The sequence below is a fragment of the Chamaea fasciata genome, unplaced genomic scaffold (genome assembly GCF_029207755.1).
Source record: "Chamaea fasciata isolate MVZ Bird 193981 ecotype frontalis unplaced genomic scaffold, bChaFas1.0.hap1 SCAF_3, whole genome shotgun sequence".
Taxonomy (NCBI): domain Eukaryota; kingdom Metazoa; phylum Chordata; class Aves; order Passeriformes; family Sylviidae; genus Chamaea; species Chamaea fasciata.
This window is the reverse complement of record NW_027094088.1, coordinates 62,463,106-62,490,702: the sequence shown is the minus strand read 5'-3', so window position 1 is coordinate 62,490,702 and position 27,597 is coordinate 62,463,106. Positions and strand designations below refer to the sequence as shown.

Sequence of the window (27,597 nt, the reverse complement as noted above, 5' to 3'; positions counted from 1 at the left end):
ACTGGAGTTCAGTATAATCACGTATGTTATCATGGCTTCAGTTTTACTGTTTTACTAATGTATAGTCTAATAATAAATTATAAATAATTTATCTGCATTCGTAATGCCACATTAGATTTCTTATCAAGCTTTCTTCAGTATTTAACTGTCTGTATGTCTATGTATGCATATTCATGTCCTATTTTAGAGATAAGATTCATTTTCTGCCATCAATATATGTGATAACATCAGCTTAGGAAAAAATAAACAATAATTATTGTGTGTTAATTTATTGATTTCATTAAATCATTATTTTTTAATGTTAGTATTTAGAAATTTTTATGTATTTAATTATTATATGTTTTCATATTTTATATTTCATGCCTTGATTTTTATTTAAAACTCCTCTGTTCCCTATTAAAATGTCCTAATAATCTTTTCTATTTTTCCATATGTATTTTTGTCAGATACAGTATGGCTAAGCTTAAGGTGCTGTAAGTCTTATTTTTTTTTCTTTTTTTTTATGAATAACTGCTTAAATTCTCAACTCTAGCACCACAGAGTCTTAGTTCTTTTATCACATAAATAGTTAATTAGTTATGGTCATTCTTCGAAAGCCACTTTTATTCCATTTGATAATGTTGTTAGTAATTCACTAGTGAAAGGTTTTAATAGTTGTTGAACATGTACAAATTTTTTGAAATGCCAATTTTCCTTGAAGAATCCATTTCTTTTCCACAGTATTCTTTTTATTGGGAAGACATTATTTGATGTTCTTCCTAAATTTTTTTTTCATAACAACAAGCTGTTACTCCTCCTTCCTGTGTTCACATACCCATATTCCGATATTGTTAGCTTGCATTTATTTATAGACTTCAATCACAATTTTTCTTTTTGTAGATTATAAATTTAGGCTTTTTACCCTTATCTCATTTTTCCTGTTTCTCTTCACTCCGTAACCTTTTTTTCCTGTTTCTCTTCATATTTTCTCATGTTTCTTTATGTCTTCCTTACACCGAAAAGCCAAGAATACAAGATTATGAAGGAAGAGTGAACAAGGGAAAATATACACAGTTATTGTTATGAAGATGCACCCTCTGCCAGTGAGGACCTAAAATTTTATTCTTTTTATGGAAACGTGATTATCTACCTGCTCTGTGTTAAAAATCAAATCCTTTACATGGCTGGGATACAAGCATGTTCTTCCCACCTTTTCTGTCTCATCATCAGGTGTTCCATTTCCTTTCCTGGATTAGTGATTAACAGTCACTACAGGCTGTTGTATCTTGAGGTGAGGGCTGCCTCCAAATCTAGTTATTTTATTATTCCTGCATCTGTTTATCTATCCGTGGTTGAAATGATGTAGTTTGTACACCCTGAACTCTCACACCACACTTCATGGTATTGGGCACCTGGTTTGTAAGTGGGGAAAGGACTAGGTTAAGAGAAAGGCATGGATTTTCTCACCTCTGCAAAGGTCATTATGGAGCTCATTATACATCACAGAAGAAATTCAGCTCTCTGGGCAATTTTATTCAAAATAATCTACATTTGCTGCCAAGGCAGCAAAGTGTCACCCTAAACATTTTTCCTGGAAACGCCTCAAAATTTTCTAAATCCACAGATTTTACTTTCTCCTACTACACACTGAGAAAGTAAAATAGCAATGCAAGGGCCATCCCACAGTTTTGAGAAAGCTGCATTGTCTCTTGCAACTGTGTAAACATAGTAAAAGAGGACCTATTTTATTGTTATGAAATCCTTGGATTATTAAGCAAAGTCTTCTTAATTTAGAAAAAAAAAGTTTATAATTGTGTGAAGGTGCACTGTGACAAGTGTTTCATAAATCTAGAAACATTGGTCAATATCCTCAGCCTGATGTTAAGGCTGCTCTGCTCTGTTTTCTTTAGAAAGTCATTTGCATCACATGTTGTTTGGCAAATGAAGACATTGTTTTATGTGTTACATTCTTGTACAGTTTTTTAAGCAGCAGGGATCTCTGGATGTCAGAATGGTGTATAAGCATAAGTGTTTTTCACTAAGGGCACTGGCATTATTCCAGCCATCTGTTCTAGAATAAATTCCATGCAGTATGAGTTTTTAAAATCAGTATGCTTTTTGCTGTTTTGGTCATGTTTGACTGAATATTTTATTGAAAAGTGTACATCATTAAGTAGTGGTCAAATAACCCAAGCTGCCATTCTTTTCAGCAGAGCTTGGTTTGATTCCGTTTTTGTGTTGGAGTAGATGTAAAATGAAGTTTAAGACTGAACTTTTACAGAGTCAGGAATGTATTCTGAATTTGATACCAAGGAGGTAAGAGGAGGGAAAGTGCAAAACAAGAAATCTAAAAGCAATTTAATAATTCCAATTGCTTAGGACAAGCTCATATAGATGGCAGAGCATCTTTTAAAGGATATAAATTAACATTGCACATGAAATTTTGAATTCTGTTTGAGATGCATATCTTGTCTTGATGTCCTAAGTATTGCTTCCTGCTTGCTTGGTGGCACTAATTCAGCAATTCCCATTCAGTGTACCTTCATATACACCTTTCAGTGCAGATATGACTCAGAACCACCACAATGTAATCTTGTCTTTTCCTCAGGTCATTGCTGGGAGCCCTGGGGAGGGAGATACAGAGTGCTTTTGAAGACTCTGGGTTGACATTTGTACCTGGACTTATTGCTAGACAATCAGAAGGTCATAAAGGCCAGAACAAGGACCAAGGCTATTGTGAGAGTGGTGGTTTAAGGACAGTGATTTAGATGGTCTGCCCATCACTTCAGTTGGTCAGATTTAATATCTATATATCAATCCTTTTTCTTCAGGTCAGAGAAGTCATATTGAAACCAAGGTAGCAATGTGTCACAAAGAAATCTGTGCTGTAAATGTCAATGCAGCAATGGTTTCAAGGATGTTTCAATTAATCTTCGGTGCTTGCTAAAGGTGTGAGTTAGGCCTCCTGTAGAAAACTTTGAGTCAGGCATGTTTTGGTTACCCTTTTTCAACCCCATGGGAAAAAAAAAAAAAAAAAAAAAAAAAAAAAAAAAAAAAGAGAGAGAGAGAGAGAGATTTTATGGATTGAAAGACAATTTCTGAAATGCTTGGCTGAGGGCTTACCAAAGGTTCATTGACAGCAAATTATAAAGTGAAGTTATTTCAACAAAAATTATTAAAAAGTTTCTTTTTTTGCATGAGACAAAGTGCATGCAAAAGAAAAACACAATCCTATATTTGTTGATCTCAGGAAGAATTCAGAATTGAAAACTGTTTTCATGATGTGTCACTCCAAGGTATTAATACTTTTTTTACTGTAAGGTATTTTCTTTTCCAGTGAAGGGGAAAAAGTCACAACATCTCTTGTCTTCACAAGAAGAGCAAGACAACATGCTTTTTTCTGTTCCTGCTTCAGATGTTAGGTTAATTTTGTTGATCCATTTTCAGGAATAGCAGAGACAATAATATCCACTGTATGAGAATTACAATTATCCTCACTCTTGCAATTCTGCAAGTTTTTAGAGTGATCTGTATCCAGAGAAGTAATCTATAAAACCAATTCAGGAAATCTTTTTCAAAAAAAACCTATATCAAATCCAGAAACTTCAGTCTGTTGAGAAAAGCACTGCAAAATTGTCTACTTGTTATGTCACAGATTTTTTTTTAATCTCAGCTCTTTCATCAGCTTGTGAGTTTGCTTTTTCTTTTGCTTTGTAAAGTAACATTTTCAATCTCTTCTTGTCTTTTCTCCTTGAAGAATTATGCTCATCTACTGTTTGACCTTTTGCCAAAGAGCTTTTTAGTCCATAAACCTTTTTCTCTCCTTGCTACTTTCTCCAGAGTGATAGCTCTCTGGGAAATGCATTGCTTCCTTCCCAGGCTATCAGGACTAATCTAGTCAGAGACCCTCACTCTTTACTAAGACATAGGGAAGGTGCTGCAGGCATTTAAAGTGGAATGTGCCTCACACTGTTGACAGTTTCTTGGTTTGGCATGTGGCAATGATCATTGATTTATCTCAAAATTCTGCCTCTGGCAGTGGCTTATAACACACAGTGCCAAAAAAGAAATCATACACATGGCACCTGAACAATTGGGTTATTCTGAGTGAAGCTGGATAAATTGATTCTTTCAACTTGATTGTGAATATTTTTTAAAATTATTTTTGTAAATGGTGCACCTATGACTGCAGCATGTCAGAGAGCCGGTTGTCTGGATTTCCTTTGTCTGAGTTAAAAAGATGAAGAGCCAGTGTTATGTGGTAACACAGGGTATTGTGGAGAAAGCCAGATACACAATAGGGGATAAATTCAAACAGAACCTGTCCTCCATGCATGGTGCAGGGACTGCAGCATCATTGATAGAGTACTTTGCAATCACAGCATTGGCATGAAAAGCATGGCCAATTACATTAGAAAGGTCTAGTATGTTGAAATTAGTAACAGTAGGGAAGTTTAAATAATGGGTGCATCCAGATTCTTCTTTCTTTTTGTTTAAAGATACAGGGCTTTATAAAGGGCTTTTATCTGTAATAAAATATCTGACCAGAAAAAGAATGCTGTTAGCTGTGTGCATTTGAAAACATTTCATGATTTCATACAGCTGCATTTAAAAATTTATCCAAAACCAAACTAATAATTTGTGAGCGTTGACTGGAGTAATCACTTATGGATTTTTCTGATTGCAAATTGAAGGTTTTATGTTTACATACAAGTCAGGTTTTGATTTTGGCTTTTTTCTGTTATATAGACTTGTCATTTGGGCCTTTAGGAAATAGCATGGCATCATGTTTCCAAATGTCAGAGCCAGATGCATTTTATTTTAGTTGGAGATTTTTGTTTTGGGGTTTCTTTGGAGTTTTTTGTTTGGTTGGTTGGTTTTGGGTTTGTTTTTTTTTTTTTTTCCTGGGGGTGGGGAGAGATAGGCTTAGGTCTTTACTAATTAAAAGTGATTTGTTTTCATGATCTGGATGAAATGTTTTCGCCAGATGCCTAAGATACCTCTGAGATTCAGGCAGAAATTTGTCACATCAACCAGGAAATCCTTATCAAAACACAGCTTGGATCTCTGGCGGCACTGAGTGTATCATTTGATAAGTGACTCCTATTTTCTTGTCTGCACACCAGTCCTTTGTAGCAAAGGGCATTTATTAAGGAAACAGATGGGAAAACATCAGTTATCTTTTTTGCCTTCTGTTTTCTATAAAGGCCAGCAAGACAAGGCAAGCTCAACCAAAATAATTGAAGGCTTCATAGAATAAGTCAGGTAAGTTAGGGTAGAACAGATTCACTATAGGTCCAAAACCCCTTTAGTTCCTGATTTTAAAAAGTGTTTTTAATGCAGTTTAGTCAAAGAGCTCAAATTTTGAAAAGCCACAGAAATTATCTTTCAAAGAAATTTTGATCAATGATACTACTTTTACTAATACAAGCTGTTGTGCTATGTATACATATAATCGGTATAAACCATTTCTGAGCAAAGATTTTTTTGAAAATTGAGAGCCCCAGAGGTGCTGAACCACCAGCTGCAGGTTTTATGGACTTGTGCAGGAATAGTGAACCATTATAAAAATCCTAAGAGATCTTTAATCAGAATTATAAATATTAAGAGCAGTATTTTTTGTCCTGCTTTTAAGTTTGTCATAGCCATGTGGTGGGCTGACCTTGGCCAGCTGCCATGTGCTCACCCCGTTGTTCTCACTCCTCTTCCTCAACAGAACAGGGCAAAAAAATTAGATGAAAAAGCTTGTGGGCCAAGATAAAGGCAAGGAGAACATTCACCAATTGTTGTGAAGAAGAAAATAGATGCGATTCGGGGGGAAAAAAAAAAAAAAAAAAACAAACAAAAAAAAAAAAACAAAAAAAAAAAAAAACAAAAAAAAAAAAAAAAACAAACAAAAAAAACCCTAAATTTATTTTCAATTAAAGTGGATTTGGATGGTGGGAAACAAAACCTAAACACTTTAGCCACTGCATGGCTTTTTTTCCCAGCCTCAACGGCACTGTCATTCCCAACTCCTCTACCTCCCCAATCATGACTGGTGCATGGGGATAGGGGGTTAGGGTCAGCCCATGACAGATCCTTTCCCCACTCCTGCCTTTCACTGTTTCCCTCCTCCTGCCTGGCCTCTCCAGGGACTGCAGGAAACTCTGTCCAGGCACATGGAACACCTTCTCCTCCCCTTCTGAGCCTCAAAGGATTGTTTCTCACACCTTTTTCCCCTCATTAATTGCTCATGGACTGTGTCCTGCCCATCCCTACACACACTTCCTCGAGGCACTGCCATTGTGTCTGGGGGCCTCAGCCGTGTCCCAGGATGGGTGAGCTGGAGCCCACTGGAACTGGCCATGTCTGGCACAGGGCAGGTCCTCCACTGCCTGGACACCCAGCACAGATTTACAAGTAAAATGTGAGTTAATTAACTGTACTAGAATGAAAACAGTATGAATTGTAGACAATTCCTTTAATCTGATTCTTTTTCATGGCTAGGCTTCATACTTCTCATAACTATGAGGCTTTTAATTTTGTTCACTAATGGCATATGTCTTAATGTATAGTGGTAAGCTAAATAAATAAAAAGGTAATCACCAAAACCTGAGGGAATTTCTCATAAAAAATCTCCTGAAGAAAGTGTATAGAGAGTGAACAGTACCAGTTTAATATGACTTCTATTTTTTGCGACAATATCTGCTATATACATGCATGGGATTACAATAGTTTAATCAGATTTAGTGATGAAATGCTGCCCTAGCAGTGTTGCAGAGTCACACAAACGTGTGTTAGGCAAAATCCCATAAAACACACTCTGGGGTTGCTCAATTCTATGTAGTTTTGCCAGTGAAGGACAGAATGAGGAGCACAGTGACATGGCAGAGCAGCTCTAGTTAAGAAATACATTTGAAATTAAAAATATCATGTTAACATATGCCATAAGATCATAAATCTCTTTGTGTCAACACTATCTCAAGTATTCATGATAAAAAGAAAAAATATGTTAGTTTTTTTCTACAGTTCTATTGTTTCATATTATTGTGATTCTGTTGAGATATCTGATGATGTTATCCCTCAGACAATATTAATACCTTCCCTGTTGTGGTAGTCATAATATCTAGATACAAGTGAAATTTTATTTCCCATTACCTAGGTAATGAACCAAATGGGTAAAAAAACCTCAGCCATAAGCATGGATTTGTAAGCCCATATTATATATGTACATAATTTACAATTTTTGCAAATGTTAAGTGTCAGCCTGGTTCAGCTTAAATCCAGGTTTGCTGCCTTTAAATAGCAGAAAAAGAAGTTTGATTTTTTTGGGTTTTTTGGGGGGGTTGTTTGGTTTTGTTTTTGTGGGGTATTTTGTTTGTTTTTTTTTCACAAAAAAAAAAAAAAAAAAAAAAAGAGAAGAAGCAGGTCAAATAGCATTCTCATATGCCATCAATGGGCATAATTTTAATAAGGTTTGTGATTTTGCAGTCCTATCATTGCAGTTTAAATTGAAAAAAAAAACAAGGGAAGGGAAGGGAAGGGAAGGGAAGGGAAGGGAAGGGAAGGGAAGGGAAGGGAAGGGAAGGGAAGGGAAGGGAAGGGAAGGGAAGGGAAGGGAAGGGAAGGGAAGGGAAGGGAAGGGAAGGGAAGGGAAGGGAAGGGAAGGGAAGGGAAGGGAAGGGAAGGGAAGGGAAGGGAAGGGAAGGGAAGGGAAGGGAAGGGAAGGGAAGGGAAGGGAAGGGAAGGGAAGGGAAGGGAAGGGAAGGGAAGGGAAGGGAAGGGAAGGGAAGGGAAGGGAAGGGAAGGGAAGGGAAGGGAAGGGAAGGGAAGGGAAGGGAAGGGAAGGGAAGGGAAAGGAAAGGAAAGGAAAGGAAAGGAAAGGAAAGGAAAGGAAAGGAAAGGAAAGGAAAGGAAAGGAAAGGAAAGGAAAGGAAAGGAAAGGAAAGGAAAGGAAAGGAAAGGAAAGGAAAGGAAAGGAAAGGAAAGGAAAGGAAAGGAAAGGAAAGGAGCACCCCCCCAAAAAAACACCAAAAAACCCAACCAAACCCAAGCCTGTAAGCTGTTTTAAGTGGAAGATAAAAAAGCTATATTAGATGAGAACAAAAGATCACCTATGCACAGAAATTTGCCTCAAGCAGCAGCCAGTTGCAGTTGCCTAGTGAACAGTGCAGGACCCTGTAGAGCATGGTCATTCCTTCAATTTACCCCCTCAGTTTTCAGCAGTTGGTAATTATGAGATTTCTTAAACCAAAGGCTGTAGCAAGACCATCATTTTTATCTGCTGTCAATGGACTAATTTTCCATTAAATTATCTGATTTTTTTCTGCCTAAAACACAAAAGCCTGTGGAAATATATTTCCCAGGTTCATTATTAATCCTGTGAAAATATATTTTCTTTTCTTCTTTTCAGTTTTTCTCACTTCATTGCAGCCAAGTGCCTCTATGGCTTATGCTAGAAATAGTAATAAAACTTGCTCCTTACCTATTTACTTTATGTAATCCTTGATTTTAAAGAGTTTTACATATTCCCCTACAGCTCTCTCTTTACTGTCTTCAAGAGTCCTAATTGGTTTAGTCTGTCCTCAGTAGAAATCTTCCAATATTCTGGTAATCCCAGTTATATTTCCTTGTACTTTTCCAGCTTTACTGTGTCTACTGTTGCAAGTGTGGTACTCTCTTTGATAGTGCAGTTTTCTGTTTCCTTGCCCAGTCTTTCTTAATAATTTCTAAAATTTGGGGTTTGTTTGTCATCAAGCTGACATTTTATGCTAATTTTCTGGAATAATTTTACCATTTCCTGAGAAGTGATTGTTAGTTTAGAATCATCCACTGTGTATGGTAAATATTCTTTCCCATGGAGGTACATAATTTTGCATTTATCAGGACTTAATTTCATCCGTCATTTTGATGCCTAATCATTCACTGTTGTAATACCCTTTCCAACAATATTCTGGCAATTTTAATATTGTCTGCCTTGCAAATTTGTTAAAGTTTCAACTCCTTCCCACATAACTTCCTATTACAACATACTTCCTTCAAGTGTTCAGTATTGCTGAAGCTTTATGAAAAAGGTATACTGGGAAGGTTCAGTCACTGATTATTAACATCTTTTAGCAAAAATAGTTTTAATTCTCCCATAACAATTTGGTATGTTTTGGGGCGGTTTTTTGTTTGTTTGTTTTGTTGGTTTTGTTTTTGGGTTTTTTTTGTTTGGGTTTTTTGTTTGTTTGTTTGTTTTTTTTGTGTGTGTGTGTTTGTTTTTGGGTTTTTGTTTTTTTTTTTCCCCCCCCACAATCAAACCTGTAATCTTCCATACAGGAAGAGAAGAAGCTGGTCAAATAGCATTTGAACAAATTTATACTCTATCACACTGATTGTTGATAAGGCATTTGTTGGTCTCACCTCTAACTCCTGGCATACTTTTACAAGAACGGAAGAGAAAATCTAGTGTATAATAATGCTGAAATTTAATACTTACCTTTGAACAGCTTTCACCTTACAGATTAAGCAAAATAAAATATTCACAATTACTTAACTAAGTTAGGAACTTAATAATTAGAGAAACTCAATGAAATCTACAGTTCCACATGCCTCCATTTTGACATCAGGATTTAAATACTGCGTAGCTGTGTAACCTTGAAGCTAAAAGATTGTGTCTGAATCCCATGGGGAATCTGTGGCAGTCCCTGGAACAGCATAGACCCCTGTAGTATATTCCTGGACTATTACATGTATTGATTAACTTAGTAATAATTATGGTTCTTTTAGATTAAATGGATGGATCATATTCATTTTGTCTTGCTTAGGTACCTGCACTTAGTCAGAGTGGATTTGCCTCTGGAGGCCTACAGTGACACACACTTTAATTCAGTATACCAGAAATTTAGTGGAGATTCAATACCCAAAATGTAGACCAAAGTTACAGTCCTAGATTAGGTAAATTCGACCTCACCTCTGCTTTCTAAATAGAAGTTATGACTAGGATGAGACAGTGGAAACTTTTCTAAGAGGAAGATCTATTTGCTTAGCTCAAAGGGTTTTACAGCCATGTGTGGGGTGAAACTTCCTAGGCAGAGGAAGAAGGAAGAGACATGCAGTTTAGCAGCACTCCCCACAGCAGGGATGACAGTTCCATCTAGAGGAGAGCAGCTATGCAGGAATCAATGGTTCCTACCTGAGCGTCTTACAAAGTGAGGATATGAACAGTCCTAAAAATATTATTGGTGCTGACAGCCATGTTCAGTCCTCAACAGAAATCTAAGAAATCTGGGGGCACTTTGTTTAGGTTCCCAGAGCACAAAGTTGTCTTTACCCTAAAGTTTTATTTTTCACCATAATTTACTTTGTATAGTGAGATGTAACTGGAAAATTTGATGACTCCTATTTTTTCCTCCTATATTCTCAGATGTGCACAAGCTTTATCTATTCCTTCTTCTCTCCAATGTAGAATTACCTGTCAATATCAGGGCAACTTGAATGGACATTGATCCTTTCTTTCCTTGGCTGAGGTAACAGAGCGGCAGGGGTGAAAGAGGTTGATTCTGCTTCGTTTGCTTTTTCCTGCTTAGAAAGAAGGCAGTTCTCACTAACCAAAGTTCCTTTTCCACCTAACTGCATTATTTACCAGGGACAGCAGTTTCCTGTGTCTTCACTGTAAATGGAATTCCAATCAGTATGTCATCAGGCTAGAGGCAAACCGCTCGGTAAACCATTACCACAGTCAAAGCAGTGCCATGCAGCACAAAGCAGGAACCAGCAGGTGCTGCATCCATTGCATAAAGGTATGCTGTTGCCTTAGCAGAGAAGCAGCAAGCACAAAATTATCAGATTATCTTTTCCTTGAGTTAAAAATACTCTCACTAGAGAGGTCACCTATACCACTAAGAAACGCTCAGGCATTTGGTGTTATGTAAATGTTATTTTTTCCTATTTTTTCCATTAATAATAGGAGTTTGCTTTGGAAAAGTTGCTGTAGTTACCCTCACATAATTATATTAAAAGCTGCTGTCTAGCAGGGATTAGGAAGTCATAGACATGCATCATTTAAAACACTGACTGAGAGGTTTATAGGAAGAAACATTAACTGTTAAAGTTTTTACAAATTTGTGTAAGGTATAATGCAATATGAAATTAAAGTGAACACTGTTAGTCTTCCCCTCCTAGTGTAACACACACAAAATTGGTTGAAATCAATTACAAACACCTCTTTTTGTGACAGGTCATGACTAGGTAGAAGATAATTTTTTTGTAAATTCAAGGCGGTAATTTGCTGACAAAGCCAGGGCATCTAAAGGGCAAGATTTAAGCAGTTAACCTAAAATTGTCAGGTTCAGTTTTGCTTCTTGGATTTGTTGTTGTTGTTTTGTTGGGGTTTTTTCTTTGGTGTGGTTTTTTTGGGGTTGTTTTTTTTTTTTGATTTTTGCTAGGCACTGTAGAAGGCTCTGGCTCTGGCTCAGGCAATGCAATTTGCCTTTCATAGTCTATCACAAGGCTCGTGATTATTTCTTACAACAAAATATTCAGTGCAACAAATTATTAGATTCTGCTATGTTGGTTGGGCTGCATTCCAATTCCTCCCTTAGTGATGCTGGCTGCCTTCAGCACTGCCAGCGCAATAATTATTGCTGCGTTTTCTAGACCTCATGAAACCAGCAAGGTGATCACCCCCTTGGAACAGCTGGGGATATGAGGTATAAAAAAGTGGAATGAAATTGCTGCAACTCTGTGCTATCTTGCCAGCAAGTGCCACTTGACTGATGGCAGCTATTGGCAGGGATAGGCCTCTGCTGGAAGAGAGCTTGCAGCAGTCCTAGATTATAGCTTTTGCTGCTTCCAAGACGAACTGCTGTGGGCACTGAATTAAAGAAAGCAAATTGTAGGGTGGGGAAAACAAAGATTTGAAGGCAAATGCAGAAGGGTGGGGGATAAATTCTGACAAGGAAGCAATTTTTGGTTTACTGTATTGGCTCTCCTTACGAGGAAAAAACCTTCCACAAACACCATCATGTCATCCATGCAGGTTTGTTAGGCAGCCCTCTCCAGTCTTCCTCACCATGTTAAGGTACCAACTGGTGTCAGCAAATGGATTCTATTCTTCTTTCAATACAAAGAAGTATAATATTTTTATCAGTTTTTTTCCATATGAAGAACAGAAGGGAAGTTTAAAAATCCTTATTTTAGGTATTTAACAATATTGTCATCATTAAAATACCTTCTTAGAATGTGCCGCTGTTCTTGAGTGGATAGTTTGAGTAAGCAAACAAGTTTAATCCAGGAGAGAACACTAGCCTTCAATACACAAAATCAACACCCAGCAAATCTGACTTTAGTCTCAAATTAGTTGATGTAAAGAATTCTCAGATAAATGTTTTTGACTGCAATAAACATTTATGAAAATAAGCAGTCCAATTATATCCATCTTCAGTGTCTCTGCTTCTTTTCCACTACCTCTCCTTCTTTCGAAAATTTTAATTTTATTCCAAATACATATTTTATGGACAATCTCTTTGCATGGAAGTACATTCTCATCATTACTAACACCTATAAGCTCCATAAAATGTGTAAAGCATTCATCTTGTGTGTTTATTCTTTTGTCAGTGCTTTGCATCTATCCTTTTCCTTGTCCCCCACATTTTAACTTTTCAGTTTAACAGGCTGAGAGGAGAACTTTGCAACTCACCAAGTCGGAACTTTATTACAGTTTTCCCTTTTTCTATATTTGTTAGTTTTTAAGTTGATAAAGCTTGGATGCAAATAGATAGTATTTCAAAAATAATGTATTAAGAGAAGGAAATATTTGTATCCATACATGAATTGGCTACTAAAAAGAGTTCAGCACACCTAATTAGTACATTACTCATTACAGACTAGTTTTATATTCATTGTATTTGTCACAGGGGCTAGGGAAAAGGAATGATCAGACTGCTTTTAAATTTTATTGATGTGTTAATGTTGGAAAAGGCTAGAGAATGAGACTATAATCTGCACTGCTTTCTTATATTACAGAGGGTTTGTTTCCAGTGGCAGGTGATAGGTTTTGTATTTTTTCAAAACAGAAAGCTTAAGGTCCCACTTATATAAAAATACTGTTTTATAAAATCAGGAAAAACCCACCCCTTTGTGTTTTCCTTGAAATATTCAATGGGTGCAGTGTCTGACTGACTCACTCTAGCTGTTCATGGGTGTTGGAATGACCTAGAGTTTTCCTGTAATGACAATGACAGCAGAGAGTGCTTCATATGCTGCCCTTTCCTCCCTTATAATCCTGTTCCAAAGAAGCTTGAATAAAAATGATGAAATATTGAAATATGATGCAAATTAGCTGGTTCCAATCAACAATTCTTGAGCTGAATTAAGTATTAAAATAGCCTATGAAAATCCCACATTTTCTATTAAAAAAACCAAAAACAAAACAAACAAACAAACAAAAACAACCCCAAAACAAACAAACTACAAAAACAACAAAACAGAACACCACAGTAAAATAAAATCTTGGTGTTTTGGATCGAAATGTATGTTTCTAGAACTGGGTTGTAGACAATAATAGGTGTTTCCCAGCTGCCATTAAATTTAAAGGCACTGGACCTGGGAATTGGTAACACTGGACATCTGAAAGATGGGATCTGAGACCCTGTGCTTCTCCCTTGGACTCTGTGTAGAGACCAGATGACAAATCTGACTCTAAGGTAGCCATATTGCAGAGAAGATGCCTTGATCCCTTCCACAGCACTTGGAGTTCCCTAAGGATGGGTGGCTTTATGCACAGGTAATAGGCAAAGTTCAGCAGGTAGAAACTTTCCTGTCTATAACTGATGTCAATTATCTTTCTTCCATGAAGTGGTCTGCATAGTTTAAATATCAGTTTTCAGGTGAAACCAAGGCATGAAAATGTTGCAGGTACTTCAAATATTCTGTGTAGTAATAATGATTACTCCAGTAGAAGCATTTTAAGGGAGAGATCTCTGTAAGGACAGTAAAGTCAACATTCTGCTTATCCAGGTTTAGTTGTGGAATGAGAGATTACAAAGGAGCCCTATGTGCCTTACAGTTCTGACATAGACTACTTGCCATTCTCTCACCATGTCATTCTCTCTCTTGCTTTATGGACACTCTTAAATGCCTGTGTACAGGTAAAACCACCAGGACACAAAAACTAGTGACTCTAGATTGACTATTTTCATTTGATGGAGTTCTTTGATAATAGATTCCTGGTTATTATTATAAGACTCAGTCCTGATGAGATAATGAGTAATCTCTACCAACTCCACTCAAAATAATTTGGCTAATGAGGTTTCTTACAGGTGTGCCTTTACTGCTGAGAACTAGAGACTAATTTTAGGCTGTTGTTATAGGGAAATTTTTTTTTCAGGTATTAAGCCAGAATTTGTTCTGGACTGAAAATCATACAGAGAAGATAGGTTCACTACCTGAAGATACCTGAGATACTTCCTTCTGTAAATTCCATGACAGCATTATTACATCTTTCTTGATTTTACAAATGTAATATAGTGTAATTTGAACCAGTGTGTAGAAACTAGTTGTATCTTTTTTGATTGAAACCATGACCTATTGTATTGTTAAATATCTCCATAAAGACAGAAAAAAATTGAAAGTATTTGATAAGGCTAAACTCTCTGAATGATCTCTGAATGCTTGATTTTGCCTTCAGGCTTTACTACAGGACTATTCAGACTTTTCATTTATAAATTACTATTAAATCCTAATTCAAAAGCATTTTCACATTTAGAATTGGTTCAAGCTTTCAGTGTCAGTAAAATTTAATTTTGCCACTTTAAAGCAAGGTGTGGCTGCCAGTGCTTTGATGTTCTTTCTAGAAGGATGTGAACAGAAAAGAAAGAGAGAAAGATTAAGAGAGAAAGATGGAGGCAGAAATAAGGGTCAGCCAAAGAGATGGAAACTCTATGTTGGCAGTGTTTAAACTAATTCCCACTGGTGGTTACTAACCTTTCTGTCAGGATCCCTCCTTTGGCCACAGTCTCAGCTAGCCGCCTTGTTACACCCCCTAGCTGGGACTTGGCAGCTGAGTATTTTGTGTTACAACATTATCTTGGTTTAAGGTAAAAAAGAACCTCATAACTTGACCCAATTTATCAGTTTCAGAGCAAACCTCTTTTATGCACCTCTTCCTGGGTTTGGTGGAATGCAAATATTAAATAATGCGCAAATTGTTATTACAAGTGTTCATGAATAAAAATTAAAATACGTTACAGGGATTAAAACTTTTAGCACCTGTTGCTAAAGTTCATCCTGTAGCTGAACTGCAAACTTCTTGATAGTCTCATGAGTAGAAAATGTTACTTGAGATAGATTTTTTGAAGTTTTCTTTCAGACACACAAAAGTATGTGTTCTTACACATCTCTAAGTGTTGCTATTGGTGGCCAGCCTGAAACAAGAAACTGTTGTCCTAAAGAATTCACATATGCAGACATACACAAAATTTGCTGTACACTGATTTTAATATTTGGGAAAAAAATTGTGACATGAACTTAAGGCTCTAACCTATCTACGTAAGTAATTGGGATCAAGTATGCAATTATATACAAAACTGAAACAAATAAATGAACTGAAATGCTCTGCTGGTTTTGAGAGTATTGAAATCTAATATACCTCAAAAATTCTGGATTTTTGTTGGTTTTTTTTAAATATTAGCAAAAGTGAATTTGGTCTTGCACAGTAAAAACTGAGGCACAATTATTCCTACAATGCTTTGTAGATATGCTTTTCACTACTAGATAACAGCAAACACACTGTAGAAGACTTGTACTTGCCATTTTCTTATAATTGCCATGCTCAGTTAGGGAAGGCAGCAGCTGAGACTAAGAATGCACTCTGTACCTGTGAAGAGGTTTGTGGTCCTTAGTAGGTCACAGCAGAAATCCACTTATACACAATACGATGCAGGAATGTGGTCCTACACAGGATTTTCAAAAACTATGATTACTTTCTTATCAAGTGTGGTGGAGGCCTATTCCTTCTCTCAGCAACCTCACATGGATTAAGGAGGGTGGCTTAGTATTATATATGTGATTCCTTTGAGGAATGAATGGACAAGTGGAAACTAATTCCTTTTTGATTTTAACTTGAATTACCTGTTCTTGCTATGGTTTGGATGGTTTATATTAGATGTGCCGAGAACACCATTGTGTCCACAGCTTTTCACAGGACTTAATTTCTTCATTTTAATGTTGCCTTTTTCTTACCAAAATAAATGAATAAATAAATAAAAAATTAAAAAAACATTGTTTTTACTTACCCTGCTTTTTTGCAGTAAAAGACTTGACTCACATGCGCATGCACACTTCCAGATGTGTCTGTGTATTTTGTATAGATTTGACTTTCAAAATATTAATCTGTTTTTCTGCTGGGTGACTGTGGAGAATTTTCTGAGTAACTGGCCCTCTATCTCAAGATACTATCTGAAATGTTGATGAAAAATTAAATGAACCTCTCTAAGGAATGGCACAAATAAATGCATTCTGCCTCAAAATGATGGAAGTGCTGGAGTGTTAGCTGGGGATATTGTAGTCATGCAGGCAGGCTTTAGCATTAGAAATCTTTCATAAGCTAAAGACCCAAAAATACTTGTATTTATTTGACTCTTTTTAATTTTCTATGCCATAGAGCAAGAACTGAAAGTCATAAAAAAACCTTAAAAAATAACTTAAAAGCAGAAGCTAATTATTAGATGGTGTAGGCATCTGATACAACACAATTTTGCTGAGGGGACTTAATGAGTTAGTGATTAGAGCGTAATTTCTTTAGCTCATTCTTAGTGTACATCAGTCAGTGATATAAAACACAGTTGTTTAATTCTCCTGTACTGTAATTTAAGCTAATACACTTCCTTTGGAATTTACTGAGAGCCTCTTTACCACCCCTCAGCCAGTTGTGTGATCCTGCCCCAGTCCTAGTGTGCTGAGTGCCAATGTGCTGTGTTTGCTGTCTGGGGACCTTGGCTGGCAGGGGTTGTACATATTCTCTTGTGTGTTTCTGCCTATGTGCGCTTTAATTTACATCAGTGCAAATTTTGGATTCTGTATCATTGTAAAGTAGTAGTGGTTGAGTTTTTTCTCAAGGACCTGTCTGAGCAAAGGCACTTAGTCATTTTCCCTTTTGGAGTTTGTGTTATAAATCATCTTTTGACTGGTTTCTCCGTTGTGGTTCCTTTCTGAAATTCTAGTCTAATCATATACTTTAAGAATCATCTCCAAATGTTTTTCATTCTCCTCTGGAACTTCAATTCCTAGATCCCTCAAAGTCAGTAATGCTGTAAACCTATTAACAACCGGCCTCTGACAAGAGTCTGGAAATCTGGAAATAGTTTTTGTGCTATGCTAATTTGACAGTATATGGGTTCATTAGATTTTGTATTTATTTTTACAACGCTTAGCAGAAGCCTGGAAAAAGTTATGCATTACTAAAATGGTTCCCTTTAAATAAGGTCTTCTGTAATTCTATCAGTGGATACATCAAATAATCTCCCTAAAAAGACAATGTGGTGGGTATTTATTTTTCAACATTAGAATCTGATTGTCCATAACCCTACATTCTGAGTTCACTGCATTATTAGTGTGAAGGTTAATTAAATCATATTTTTCTTTTCTAACCATACTACACTTTTTCATCCAAAGCATCTATTTATTCTTTTTGCTATTCTTTTTTTCCAGAGACATAGAATCACAGGATGGTTTGGGTTGGAAGGGACCTTAAAGATTATCTAGTTCCAACACCCCCATCATGGGCAGGGACACCTTGCACTAGACCACATTTCTCAAAGCCCCATCCAGCCTGGTTTTGAGCACCTCCAGAGACTGAGGAATCCACAACTGCTCTGGGCAACCTGTTCCAATGCCTTGCCACTCTCACAAGAAAGAGTTTCTTCCTAATGTGTAATCTAAACCTACTCTATTTCAGCTTAAAGCCATTTCCCCTTGTCATGTCATTAAATGCCCTTGTTAAAAAAAAATCCCTCTCCAGGCTTCTTGTAAAGCCCCCCTTTGCTACTGGGAGGCTGCTATAAGGTCTCCCTGAAGCCTTCTCTTCTCCAGGCTGAGGAGTCCCAGATGTCTCAGCCTGTCTTCATAGGAGAGGTTCCAGCCCTGTGACCAACTTAGGGGCCTTAGTGGACTTGCTCCAACCAATCAACATCTTTCTTGTACTGAGGACCCCAGAGCTGGATGCAGCATCCAGGTGGGGTCTCACCAGAGCAGAGCAGGACAGAATCCCTTCCCTCACCCTGCAGGCCATACTGGTTTTTGATGCAGCCTAGGATGGGGTTGGCTTTCTGGGCTGCAGGTGCACATTGCCAGCTCGTGTTTTGCTTCTTGTCCACAAACAACCCAAAGTCTGTTTACCCAGGGCTGCTCTCAATCCATTCTCTGCACAGCCTATATTTGGGCTTGGAATTGCCCGAATCCAGGTGGAGGACCTTGCACTTGGCCTTGTTGGACTTTATGAGGTTCACACAAATGGACCTCTCATGCCTACCAAGGTCTCCCTGGATAACATCCCTTCCCTCCAGTGTGTCAACTGCACTGCACAGCTTGGTGTCATCAGCAAACTTGCTGGGGGTGCACAAAACCCCACTGCCTATGCCAATAACAAAAATGTTAAAAGTGCTGATATCAATACCAACACCTGAGGAAGAAGAAAGAAGTTTCCTTGACTTTAAAGATTAATATTTCTTTGTAAGTTTTTTTCCTTTCTCTCTGTAATATCCTTGAAACATCATTAAACATTTGAAGCTAGTAGGTATGATTTGAAGTAGTGCAGTTGTTTAACCAAAAATTTTGAAGTAAAGGAATTAAATGCTTTCAAAATCAAATCTATATTTTCTCTTGCTATGTAAGGAAATCCCTTATGATTCTGACATCTGTGGAAAAGGAGGAAGCTACATAATACTATTTTTAATAGTCTTTGTAACTACTTTGTCCTACTTTCCACTTTTCTCCTTTTAGAAACACAGACCAAATGAGATTTTTTTAAAAGTAACTTATGTAGAAAATCTGTATTATATTTATGTTTGTTTGTGGATGAGTTTTATTTTCTCTCCACCTTCATCTCTTTAGGAAGTGGGAATAAAGATCTCGTTCTGTCTTGTAATTTGCATTTGATAAACTCACAATGCACTTTGCCATGTTAATGTGATCTTCTCAGGAAGAGTTGCATTTCCACAACATTTCATCTGTGCATACCCGACCAGAATGCTGCCATTTCACATATCCAGCAGTCCCCACACACAGCTGATTCCTTGAAGTGACGTGAGAAAATCTAATAGCAAGTGTGCCTGTAGCAAATGAGAGATAGATATACATGGGCAGAAGTGGTGCAGACCTGTCTTTTTCTTCTGTATTTATCCCCTTGCATGCCCTGCTTCCTGGTATTTACTCACCCCAAGTTCAACATGACCACAAAATCTGAGAGTGGTTGCCTGGTACTGAAGAAATTGCTAGTAATAGGAAAAAAACAAAGAGTACATTGATGTGTGAAAAGGAAGGATTCTCACAGAATAGCCATTAATCCAATCCTGTCTCATAAGTTTTGATGGAACTCCATCTTTCACCAAGACAAGCAAAACAAAACATGTTGATGCATTATAGCACAGTTTTCTTCTAGACTAAAAGCCATGTCAGGGATATGAGGTTTTCTCCTTTTTATACAATTAACTAGCATGCTGCAATTTCCCCCCATAATTGGCATACTTAACTGGATGATCTCCTGCTGTTTGAATGATTTGCATCTTCCCATGATTTTTTTTTTTTGTTTCCTCAACCTCTACTGTTACTAAACTAGAAGCCTGTACAGTCTAGACTCCTTTTTCTACAGCTTTGCTCTTCTCATTTACTCTTTGTTTATCTGATGAAAATATGATCTCTGTTCTCAGAGGCAACATTTTCCCTTTGTTATGTGTTTAACAGCACTTAGGTGTAACAGGTCTTTTGCTGCTGCACCTAATAGACCTCACACTGACCTATGTAATGCTGCTTCATGCCACATGTTAGTCCTTTTTAAAGTAAAAAAATACTGTGTCTGTAGTCAAGGAAATATCTCTTAATGATAAACTTAGAAGCACAGGCAATCTGAGTTTTCATGAAGTTCCTAATACAGCTTGATCTTCCTTTTATTTCTTCATCCCATTGTCACCATTTGACATGTCCTGGGATTCTGGGAACTCTTCTTTGCCTTTCCTCTGCTAGAGAGAGTTGTATGATAGCAAAAATCAGCTCAGAAAGATTTTGGATAATGTAGGAACAGAATTTCTTTCAATACATATGTAAAATAAAAGGGTAGTCAAAATACTAAGACTGGTTATAAGCAGGATGCATTGTGTAAAAGGAGTCTTTGTTGAAAAGGGAAATTCAATGTTTGACATGAAACATGAACACTAAAATTTTAAATTACATGGCTGACAAACTTTCCCAAGATTATTTTGGGAAATAATTATTATTTTGAACATCTCAAAGTTCAACAGGGATCAGTACATAGTACATATGTCAATACATATAATTAACAGCCTTTTGACATTTCCAATGCTGATGTAAATGTAGGCTGTCTTTTAATGAAAAGTTTTCTTAGCCAATTTCAAAAAGAAAGTGTTGCTGTGATAGTGGACTGTGGCATGAAATTGAAAAATTCTCCCATAGCAGTATCATACGAGAGCAGTAGTTAATTACTGATTTAGTACTTGATCTCAGAAGGTGTTATTTTTTAAATTAACAGAATGGTTGGCAAATAAACCTGTTAATTCAGTTCACAACATAACATAAACTCAGTAAATAGTCACCTGTTATTTAATAAAAGTTAATCAAGAAAAAACCATCTGCTCATTTTTTCTTTCTCTTCCTTTCATTTTCTCTTTCTTTCTTTCTTTCTTTCTTTCTTTCTTTCTTTCTTTCTTTCTTTCTTTTCCTTTCTTTTTCTTTCTTTCCCTCTCTCTCTTTCTGTCTCTTTCTCCTTCTCTCCTTTTTTGGGTGGTATTTGCATTTCTGTTATTTTATTATTAATTATTATATTATATTATATTATATTATATTATATTATATTATTTTCATTATTCACATTTTCATGAAGTTCATCAATTCACCATTCCAATTAGTGAAATTGTTGGAATGCTGTCAAAGAAACTCCATGATCTTTCTGTCTAATTTCACTTCACCATTACATTGCCTTCTAATATTAATACTTTTTTGTCAAAACATGTCATTTTGCCTATGGGTTCATCTACAGTACTGTATTTTTTACATAATGTAAAAACATCAGTTAAGGGACACCTGCTATTGGAATTATGAAATTATTTCTATGGATACTGTTAGAAAGGTGTTTTTTCTAATGTCTGATCTGTTTGTTTGGAATGGTATTGCTTATAAACAGTAATCATCACTCTGGGATTTTTCCTCAATTGGTCTTTAAAATTATTTATCTGGAGTCTTGGGGGAGTTTATACTTCAGCTGATGTTTGTAACAATGGAAGAAGGTAAACTAGAGTCATTACCAGGTCAAAAAGTTCTATATATTTGGTTATGGGTAAAAGCCCACTGACAGAATAGCTGGGATAGAGAGAAGAGATAAAATGCAAGGAAATCGTGGAGGAGACAGAACCAGGCTAAAGGATGGTGTTGTGAATGGAAACAATGTAGCTGAGAAGATGTCATAAACCTATCACTAATTTTCAGCACTGATACCCTAAAACATAATAGCATTTGCTGGTGTATATCACAAAATGATTTGTGTTTCTCCTCCTTGCAAACATACCATTCTAGTGAAGTTTTGTATCTTGGTAGAGTATAACTTCGTAACCAGTGATAAGTGCAGGTTTCATTAAAACAAGAAGTTGAAACACTTCAAACTCCTCTCATTTTACTGCTGACAAGTATTTTTTTAACTCAGAGAAATTGCTTGGATATGGGAAGGGGAAATACCTTCATATATGTTTTCTGGTTTATTCTAATCTATTTATGCCTTTGCTTTTTAATCATAGGTTTCTGTGCTCGAGAGGCAGATATTTGACTTCCTTGGTTATCAGTGGGCACCCATCCTCGCAAATTTTATACACATTATTATAGTCATACTTGGCTTATTTGGAACCATCCAGTATAGACCTCGTTACATAACAGGAGTGAGTATTTAATTTCATTTACTTATTTTGATGTGCATGTGAGAAAAAAAAAAAAAAAAAAAACAAAGCAGAAAAGCACTCCAAACTGCATCTCTCATAAAGCAAATAGAAATATTTTCTTGGTTTAATTTTCTTCTGTAACATTTCACATTTACTTACTGTGCTTTTGGGACATCTGCAATAATCAACTGGTAACAGTCTCCAAAAGTTAAAAGTCAATATGATCATTAACTGCATGACAATATGAACTTTCAAGTGGAGTCAGCTTAAGGAATTACAACATCTTTAGTATTAGGGGAATTTAGAGCTAGTCTAAATGTTAGCCATAACTTTCCTAGATACATTGGACTTCCCCAACAGAGGCATGATTCATTATAGTTACTCATTACTGTTATTAACTACTGTTTCTAGAGTGCTTATCTGTTATGTACATGCCTCCTAGAATTTATAATCCAACCTGAAAGTGAGGTATGATGATATGGTAAGAAATAATGGACTGAGGGCTCCAGTATGAAAATAAGGATTTGGACCTTCATATTTTTAATCCATTCTTTCCTTATTCAGCTACCTCTTATACACAGACTTAGAATGTCTGTACTCTCTGACACAATGCAGTATTAATTAAATCCTCATTTCGTACTCAGGGTTTGTGGGATTTTTGCCATTTGTACTTCTACAAAGAAAGAATAACAACAACTCTGAAAACCATAATTCAGAATAGCTTTTGCTAGATTTTCATAGCAATATTACTGTCAAAATTGACTATTAATTCATGTAAAGCTTTCATACATTTCAGAGACAGGAATTGAAAAATTTGCCTATACACAACCATATTTGCATGTCAAATGAAAACAAGGGGATCTTAAAATGATAGAATGGTTTGTGTTGGAAGCAAGCTTAAAGATCACCTGGTTCCAGCCTGGCAGGGGCACCTTTCAGCAGACCAGATTGCTTTAAACTCTGTTCCAACCTAGTCTGAAACCTTCCAGGGATGAGGCATCCACAGCTTCTCTGGACAACGTGTTCTAGTGTCTCATCAGCCTCACAGAAAAGACTTCCTAATATCTAATCTAAATCTACTCTCAGTTTACTCTTTTGGTTTAAAGTCACTACCCCTTATCTATGTTAATTCCACTGAATCTGTACCCTCTTCTGCAAAGGGTACAGATTCTGTACCCTCTTAACTGTTCCCTCATATACCAGCAGTCACTCAGAATATAGAAAGATTTTGCTTTTACCCCTGTGCTACCATCCATATTGCTTTACTGTGATGCTAGGAGAAATACATTAACATTTGTGTTAATGTCTCTGTGACACATCTGTCGCTGTGATTTCCTATATGCAGAAAATTTGTATCCACATGTCCAATGCCTTTATGCATGCAAGCAACTTAATATGTTCCAAAAATTTATCATCTGCATTGAAAACTATGTTGAAAGCCTTAAATATCTAGTTTTCCTTCAAGTTAAAACACTGGGAGTCATGTGAACTGGAGTTTCCTCTAATTTCTGGGACTTTAACCAATAAAAAAGACTTGAAAATAAAAATAAAAAATTCAGTCATCCCATAAAGAAAAAGGGTTAAATATTCCATCCCAAGACTGTTCTGTGACATAAAACAAAGCATGAGCATAAAATGCATAGCTGAGCTAAACAAAAGTTCAGATTTAAGTGGCCTGCTACTATGATAAGTGCTTTGTGAATGGGGAAGAACACCAGCTTTATAAATTGAGTGCATTCACATGAGTTGCTGAATGATATGGATTGTGCAACACTGTTCAAACTAATTTTCACACACATCTTTCTTAGAGCTCACCCCAACTGTGTATCCCATCTGTCTTTGTGAGTTTGCCTCTCTGCATCATCTCATTGATTTGGATAGAACCAATATAAGATTGAGCTGTCTCGCTCAGAGTTTATAAAAGACACCTGAATGTGCCAGTTGTCACAGACTGATTAAGAAGACAGTGATAAAAATCTCATCCTTTATTTAGTTGGATCAAGAGAGGAGCTCTATGGCCCACAGTGCAAGAAAGATATGGACCTGTTAGAGCAGCTCCAGAGGAGGGCCATAAAAACAGTCAGTGGGGTAGAACATTTCCCCTCTGGAGACAGGATGGGAGTTGAAATTGTTCAGCCTGGTGAAGAGAAGTCTCTGGCAAACCTCATTGTAGCCTTTCAATATATAAAGGGGACTTATGAGAAAGATAGAGAAGGTCTTTTTACCAGAGCATGTACTCACAGAAAAAGGAGCAATAGGTTTAAACTGAAAGAACATAAGAAAGAAAATGTTTACAGTGAGGATGGCAAGACATTGAAACAAATCAGCCAGAGAATTTGTGTATACCCCATCCTTGGAAGTGTTCAAAGTCATGTTGCATAAGAGTTTGAAAAATCTAATCTAGAGAAAAATATCCCCCATGGCAGGGGACTAAAGGATTTTTGAAGGTCCATATAAGGTCTGGCAGAATAGGATAGATTATTAGTTGTACAGTACTTAATATGTAATTGCTGAAATGCGTGCTAAAAAAAAAAAAAAAAAAAAAAAAAAAAAAGAGAGAGAGAGAGAGAGAGAGTCAATTACCTTATGTCTGGGCTTCTTGCAGCATCATCAGTCTGCCAAACCATTAGGCCCCAGAGAATACAGTTGAGTTAATCTATGTCTTTTTAAAGACTTAGACATGGTCAGTCACTCAACACACCTAGTGGATCTACTTAATGTCTTACATGACAAGTAGCCCTGACTCTACCAATCCAGGTTTTGGTATTTCTGTTGTAAATTGAAATTTATTATCTTCCTTTTTAAAAAAAAAAAAAAAAAAAAAAAAAAAAAAAAAAAAAAGTTTAAAGTATTACATGAAAATGCGCAGCAGTTCATCTCCCATATGTACATACCAGGATACCATCCAACAACTGTAATCATGCCATGGGAAATTGTAAAGCCTCTGAGCTACCTTTGTGAATTTTAAAGACAGTTAGACAGTCTCCGTATGGTGAATGATTTGGCCAAGATTTTTGGTGAGAAAACATTTCAGAACGCTGTTTTACTAGATCTTGTTAAGATAATTTTTAAGAAAATTTTGTTAATTTTCAGATAAAACAGGTTTTTAGAACAAAAGGATTCTTATGCTTAATATTTTTAATAAGTGAGTTCTGGCATTAATACATCTTATTGACATAATTTGATTTATCTTCCAGATAATGGTTTTATTTATAATAAGAAAGTATGTGTACTCAAGCTCAGTACAGAAATTTTTAAAAAATATATGTTCACAGAATGACGGAATGTGTAAGGCTAGAAGGGACCACAGTGGATCATCTGGTCCAGCTTCCCAGCTCAAGCAGGGTCATCCTAGAGCACATGGCACAGGATTGCATCCAGACAGTTCTTGAATACTCCAGTGGGGGAAACTACACAACCTCTCTGGGAAACTTGTTCTAGTGCTCGTTCACCTGCACAGTAAACAAGTTTTTCCTCTTATTTCACTTCTACTTTCTTTATAGCTCTTAGGGGGAAAAGATCATATGTAAACCCATTTAATAAACAGGATGATGAAATTAAATAGATTGGTCATTGTGCATTCTTGTCAGCCTGCAAGACACAACATTTTGAAGTCTGTGAAGTCAGACTCCCACCTGAATCTGCTTTTTGTAAATGGTTTTCTTAGGAAGTACTTTGCCATTCTGAGACAAACCATTCAGTGCTTCAGCTTAATTGTACTTATGTGATGATTTACTGTGTTGCAACTGAAATGTAGATGTTTATTTATAGAAGGAGGCACACAGACACAGAAATTACTTCTCTGCTCTACACATCTTTTCAGAGCAAATGATAATTTTGGAACATAAGCACTAATTTTCTGCATAATCATTTTGAGCTAATGCCCAATATTATTATAAGTACAATTAAGTAAATGACCTTGAACATTTTAGTAGTAGCTCTGTCTGGTGGCTGTCACAGGAGGCCGTGAATCAAGATACTGATTCTGTTTCAAACTGTGCCATTTGGAAAGATGATTTGTTTGTTCAAGTTTGTTCAAGCACACATAATAATATTCTTCAGTTTCTTCCATGATTCAGTAGTTTGTCATGGATAATAATGAATGGGAATTTTTTTTTCTGTAGTTCATAGAATCATAGAATGCGCTGAGTTGGAAGGAACTCATCAGGATCATTGAGTTCAACTTCTGGCCCTGCACAAAGACACCCTAAGATTTATACTCTGGGACTTTGAGCATTGTCCAAATGCTTCCTGACTTCTATCAGGCTTGGTGCTGTGACCACTTCCCTGGGGAGCCTGTTCCAGTGCTCAACCACTCTGTGGGTGAAAAAACTTTTTCTGATATCCAACCTAAAATTCCCCTATCTCATCTTTATGCCATTTCCTCAAGTCCTGTCACTGGTTACCACAGAGAAGAGATCAGTACCTATCCTTCCACTCCCCCCTCTGAGGATGTTGAAGACCAAAATGACATCTCTCCTCAGTTTCCTCTTTTCTAGGCTGAACAAATCAAGTGACCTCAGCCCCTCTTCCTAAGGGACTCCAGATCCTTCCCCATCGTCATATCAGTCCTTTGGATGTTCTTTAAAAGCTCAATGTCTCTTTTATACTGTGGTGCCCAAAACTGCACAAGTCATAAATGAAGGTGTTGAAGAGCACAGGGCTGGGGATGGAGCCCTATGGGACCCCAGTAGTGACAGAACACCAGCCTGCTGTCACCCCATTCACTATAACCCATTGTGCCCAACTCATGATTGTGTTGCTCACCCATCACACAACACAGTTGTTCAGCTGCTGAGACGTTTTGTCCAGAAGGGTTATGTGGGAGACAGTATCAAAAGCTTTTCTGAAGTCCAAAAATAATACATTTCCTTGCTTTTATACATCAATGAGGTGAGTTCTCCATTTCCAGAAGGAAATCAGGCCCAACAGGCAGGATAATCCCCTCATGAAGCCATGCTGGCTGTGACTGATGACTGCATTGTCCTCCAGGCATTTTTCAATATCTCCCAGAATAATATTTTCCATGATTTTACCAGACACTGAAGTGAGGCTGACAGACATGTAGTTTCCAGGGTCCTCCTTCTTGCCCTTTGGAAAACTGGGACGATGTTAGCTAGCTTCCAGTCAACTGGAAGTTAAATTCTCTGGCTTCCCAAGACTACTCAAAAATCATCCAAAGAGGCTTTGCAGTGTCATCAGCTAGCTCTTTGAGGAATCTGGATGAATCCCATCAGGCCCCATAGATTTGTTGGGTTCCAGCTGGAGCAGCAGATCCCACAAAAGTTCAGGATCCATTGGGAGTTGATTATTCTCACAGTCATGGTCCTCCAGCTCAGGGCACTGAGACCCTCTTGGTCCATCCTCCATGTTGAAGACAGAGGGAATGAGTGCATTAAACACCCCGTCTTGTCTCTGTCCTTTGTTTATGTATTCATACCTATATATTAATTTCTTTATTTCAATGTATTTAGTTAATGAATGGATCATTTCTAAT

At 36.9% G+C, this 27,597-nt stretch overlaps 1 protein-coding gene across 4 annotated transcripts in view; it reads left to right on the top strand.

Moving 5' to 3' along the window:
- Positions 1–27,597, top strand: part of NKAIN2 (sodium/potassium transporting ATPase interacting 2) — a 532,323-nt gene that overhangs the window by 215,667 nt on the left and 289,059 nt on the right. For all 4 annotated transcript variants that reach the window (XM_066179268.1, XM_066179266.1, XM_066179267.1 and 1 more), the window contains exon 2: positions 21,963–22,100. In XM_066179268.1, coding sequence (XP_066035365.1) covers positions 21,963–22,100 — 138 coding nt within the window. The remainder of the gene's footprint in view (positions 1–21,962; positions 22,101–27,597) is intronic.